At 54.9% G+C, this 3,830-nt stretch overlaps 1 protein-coding gene across 1 annotated transcript; it reads left to right on the plus strand.

The window, feature by feature from the left end:
- The first annotated feature begins 1,707 nt into the window (after positions 1 to 1,707).
- On the plus strand, positions 1,708 to 3,055 carry B0T26DRAFT_239116 (uncharacterized protein). Its single transcript, XM_060433931.1, has 2 exons — positions 1,708 to 2,347; positions 2,422 to 3,055. Exons 1-2 carry the CDS (start codon positions 2,053 to 2,055, stop codon positions 3,018 to 3,020), a joined length of 894 nt encoding a protein of 297 aa, XP_060298813.1. The 5' UTR covers positions 1,708 to 2,052; the 3' UTR covers positions 3,021 to 3,055.
- Positions 3,056 to 3,830: the final 775 nt, after the last annotated feature.

Here is a 3,830-nt window from a genome sequence, read left to right on the forward strand (position 1 = left end):
CAGCTACCAAGGCAGCCAGCAATATGTAGATTGCGTAGCAATTCACATCCTACTCGAATCAGAGTGCATCGTTTTCGGTTGTGCAATCTACCAAGTTTGTTTACTTGGTGTAACCACGTTCGTTTTTCAAACACTCACCTTTTCCACGTCAGGGGTTCGTGGGTCTGTCGGTATGGCTCTGCCGGTGCAGTTTACCGGTAATTCTTTGACTTTTTGCTGAACCGTGGCAAATGTATAAGCCATTTCACTTTGCAGACAAGTCTAACTGTTGAGGTCGCTCCTCGAGTGGACGAAAGAAAACATTCCACCTCAGAGGTGGTGGGTAAGGTGAGAGAAACAGCGTAATTACATGATTACTATCACATGTATTCCTCAGAGACATTCAACTCTGACGAATAATGCCTTTCATTACTTTCAGCACAGGCAGCCTGGAATGAAGTCATTGTGTCTGACATGGCCAAGTAAAACACGATTGTTGGGGTGTTATGTGATTGTGTGTCGCCAAAGAATGGAACGCAAGATCACGCAACTGAGGTCAACGGATGCCTTGGGCACCGTATGTACAGTACGTAAGGTACTTCAAATGAATCAGCGCCGCCTCCCAAGCCACCATATGAAAACTCACCTCCCCATTATTTTCCCTCCATTCCCTTTCAATCTTCCGCAGTCATTTGTCTGCAAACCCTACTCCGCCAAGTGCACCCTCTGCCCGCAGGTTGGCGGCCTGGGAATATCCTGGGCCAGAGACAAGAAGTACAGACATTTTCTGCCTAGGCAGTTTCCATTCCCAACTGGGAAGCCCGTCTAACACACACCCCTCCTCCCTCGACTAGTTCAGTTTCTGCAAATGCAGGTGCTGACGGATGAAGACGATCTGTGTGGGTCGGCCAGCAAGATAGCCGAGAGCAACCAGGTTGGCGGGATCGAGAATCGTTAAGGTAGGGCCGGTGGAGACGCAACAGGAAGGGTCTTGCCAGTACTAGTAGTAGTAGCGACAGTGGGGAGAAGGGTAGGAGCGAGCCGGAAACCGGCTACTGCCTGCACGGGCGGCTAGGCACATACATGTATGTACAGTACCTTCTAGGTTGGGACACAGGCTAGGGCCGTTTGTCGGCGAGGCCACCCCGTTGGCCAAACGAGGGCGTCGAGGAGGGGAGGGGGGAGGGGGGAGGGGCGATGGGGGAAGGAAAGACGGGGGCCGGCGTTCGAACGCTGGGCTTGCATCCTGCAGAGCGCTCGATTCGGAAGTCGAGGGCCCAAATGTGGACAGACGACTTTCACACATGAAGCGCAGCGTCGTCTCCCACACTTAATCGTGGCCATTGGAAACTCGAGCCGAAGCAGCGGCCTTGAACTTGGCATCTGGGCATGTCACGTAATTATGGCATTAGCTGCCATCATGTTGTCGGCGCAAGACGACTGCACGGGGAGAAAGGTCTGCGAGTAGGGGTGTGACCAGCTGTCGTGGGAAATAGATGCTGCAGGGTACTTGTTCCCCAACGGCCATCGAGCCAAATTGGGCTGAGGCTGATCGAGACGGGCACGGGCTACATCAAGGGCCAAAGATACTGAGCCGATGTGGACACAACCTTCGTCTCATCTCATGATGAGACGACCAGCTGTAGGCTCAATGGAGATCGAAGCTGTGAGCCGCCAGACATGGGCTCTCACTTTGCTGCTACCCATAGCCGTACATGGTCGTACAGAACCACCACCTCACCTCGCTTCACCTCACCTCGCTCTCGCCTGCTGGGCCTCCAACGTTGAGACGAAAATCATGGCATCGTCCGCACTATGGCCCCAGATACCGGGGAATCTCGGAGCCTCCCACCTGATTCACTGGCTACCCCCGCTGGGGGAGCTTATGCTATTTTTTCTGTACTCTGACGCGACCAGCCCTACAATCTCTCCACGGTTATCCAGCGTGTCGCGTTTTTTCCCGTATCGCTAACCTACGGCCAGAAAACAAACAAGATAGCAACACGCAACAGAAGCGCACTGGCAGTGCCTGCCTACACGACTTATCCTCGCGGGGAAAGAACTGGAAACTGCATGAACTTCCTTGGAGTTACCTTCCCAAGTCAGTCGCCCACTCTTTTTCATTCCTCTCTCCTGCCAAAAAAAAAAAAGGGAAAAAAGTCAGACAGCGGGAGAAGGCGCTCCAGCATCGCGCCTTCCCCCGGTGACAAGATGTCTCAGGATATTTGCCCAATCTGTCCGAAATCACAGGCTCATATCACGTCACCGCAACAGTGCACCGCGAAGCATCCCTTTGACGGTATCCTGACCAAAGGTAGCGGAGAAGAACAAATAGAACACCAATACCGACGCATCGATTCAAGCATCCGTAACTTCTTTCTAAACTTTTTTCTCTCCATTTCTTATTCATCAGCATTGATACCTTACCTTTCATTCCTCCAGCAGACAACAGAGCAAACATGGCATCGCTGCCCGGCCGAGCCGGCGGCGGCGGGGGCTCCGACCGCGACAACGCCGACAAGAACTGTAAAAAGAAGCTGCCGCCAGCCCGAGATGACGAGGGAGAGCGGGAGACTTCGCCCAAGCGCTCGCGGCCCATCAACCTCCCTTTCACGCCGCCGCCCCGAGCGCCGTATACGGGCGGTATTCCGGTCTTCAACCCGCCACGGCGGCCGCGGGAGCCCGCGAGACGCGCCGACTTTGCAGACGCGGATAACGACGAGCAGCTGAGCGAGTATTTCGTGGCGAACCGGCATAGGACGCGGCCCATCGACATACCGTCGGGGGGGCGGCGCAGAGAGGAGGAAGGGTCCGACGGCGAAGGCAAGGACTGGCCACCGCTGGCCCACAGCCCGGGTACGGGGATGATGGAAATTCTGGCCATGAGCCCGGCGTCACGACTCTTGGCCCAAGGCTTAGCACGACAGAGCCCAGCGCTGCGGACGCGGCGGCGCGTCGTTTCGGACGCCGTGGGCTTTCCTGCTCCGATTGCTGGTGATGTCTTTTATTCGCCCGCCGGCGTGCGTGAGTGGAAACCCTAATCGCCGTCCCCTTTTATTCTTTCGGCGTTTTCGATTACCAGTGTCTGGCCAGAACGTAACTGACAATCATCACCTCGTTGTAGCGAGAAGCCGACCACGTGCGATATCATCGGGTGGTCTGTCGCACCATCGCGCGTCGACGCGAGCTACCGCTCCCCCGGCATCTCCAATTGCTGCCAGCCCTGCTTCGGATGGCAGCTCACTCGCATCTCTAGAAACTCCAAAGAAGACGCCAAAACAGCGCGAGGAGGATAACATCCAGTCATATGGGGGGACGGCGGTAAGAAAAGGGCCATTGTCCTCTCCTTTTCATGTGTAGCGAGCTCGCTGACCAAATATTTGGCGCAGGACGACATCGCAGCCGAGTTTTACAAGATCAACCAAACCTTCAAGATGGCCTCGCCACGAAAGCCGACCTAAGTTAGACCCGTTCTTTGCGTGGGGGCGAGAGAAAGCGAGAGAGAGGATGGACCTCTTGATGGACGACAAGAGAGGTGATGTCACACAAGCCCCGCGCCCTATGTTCGGCTAAATAGGGCCATTGCCCAATGGCCTTCGTGCACTTCTTTCCCCCTTTTTCATTTGTTCCCCCACACAGAACAGCGGGCAATGCTATGCTGGTCTCGGGAATCGAATAGGTGCCACCTTGGCACGCAGAAAATGCTAGCGAAGGAGTGGAGGAAATCGGGGACGGACAGGTGACGGAATTGGGCTAAGTCGTCTATTACTGGGAGGATACTGAACGCTTGCCTGACGTGTAATGAAGCGACCCTTGACATTTGGGCTTTTTGTTCTTTACTTGGTCTTCTT

Source organism: Lasiosphaeria miniovina, assembly GCF_030549165.1.
Source record: "Lasiosphaeria miniovina strain SMH2392-1A chromosome Unknown B0T26scaffold_3, whole genome shotgun sequence".
NCBI lineage: Eukaryota > Fungi > Ascomycota > Sordariomycetes > Sordariales > Lasiosphaeriaceae > Lasiosphaeria > Lasiosphaeria miniovina.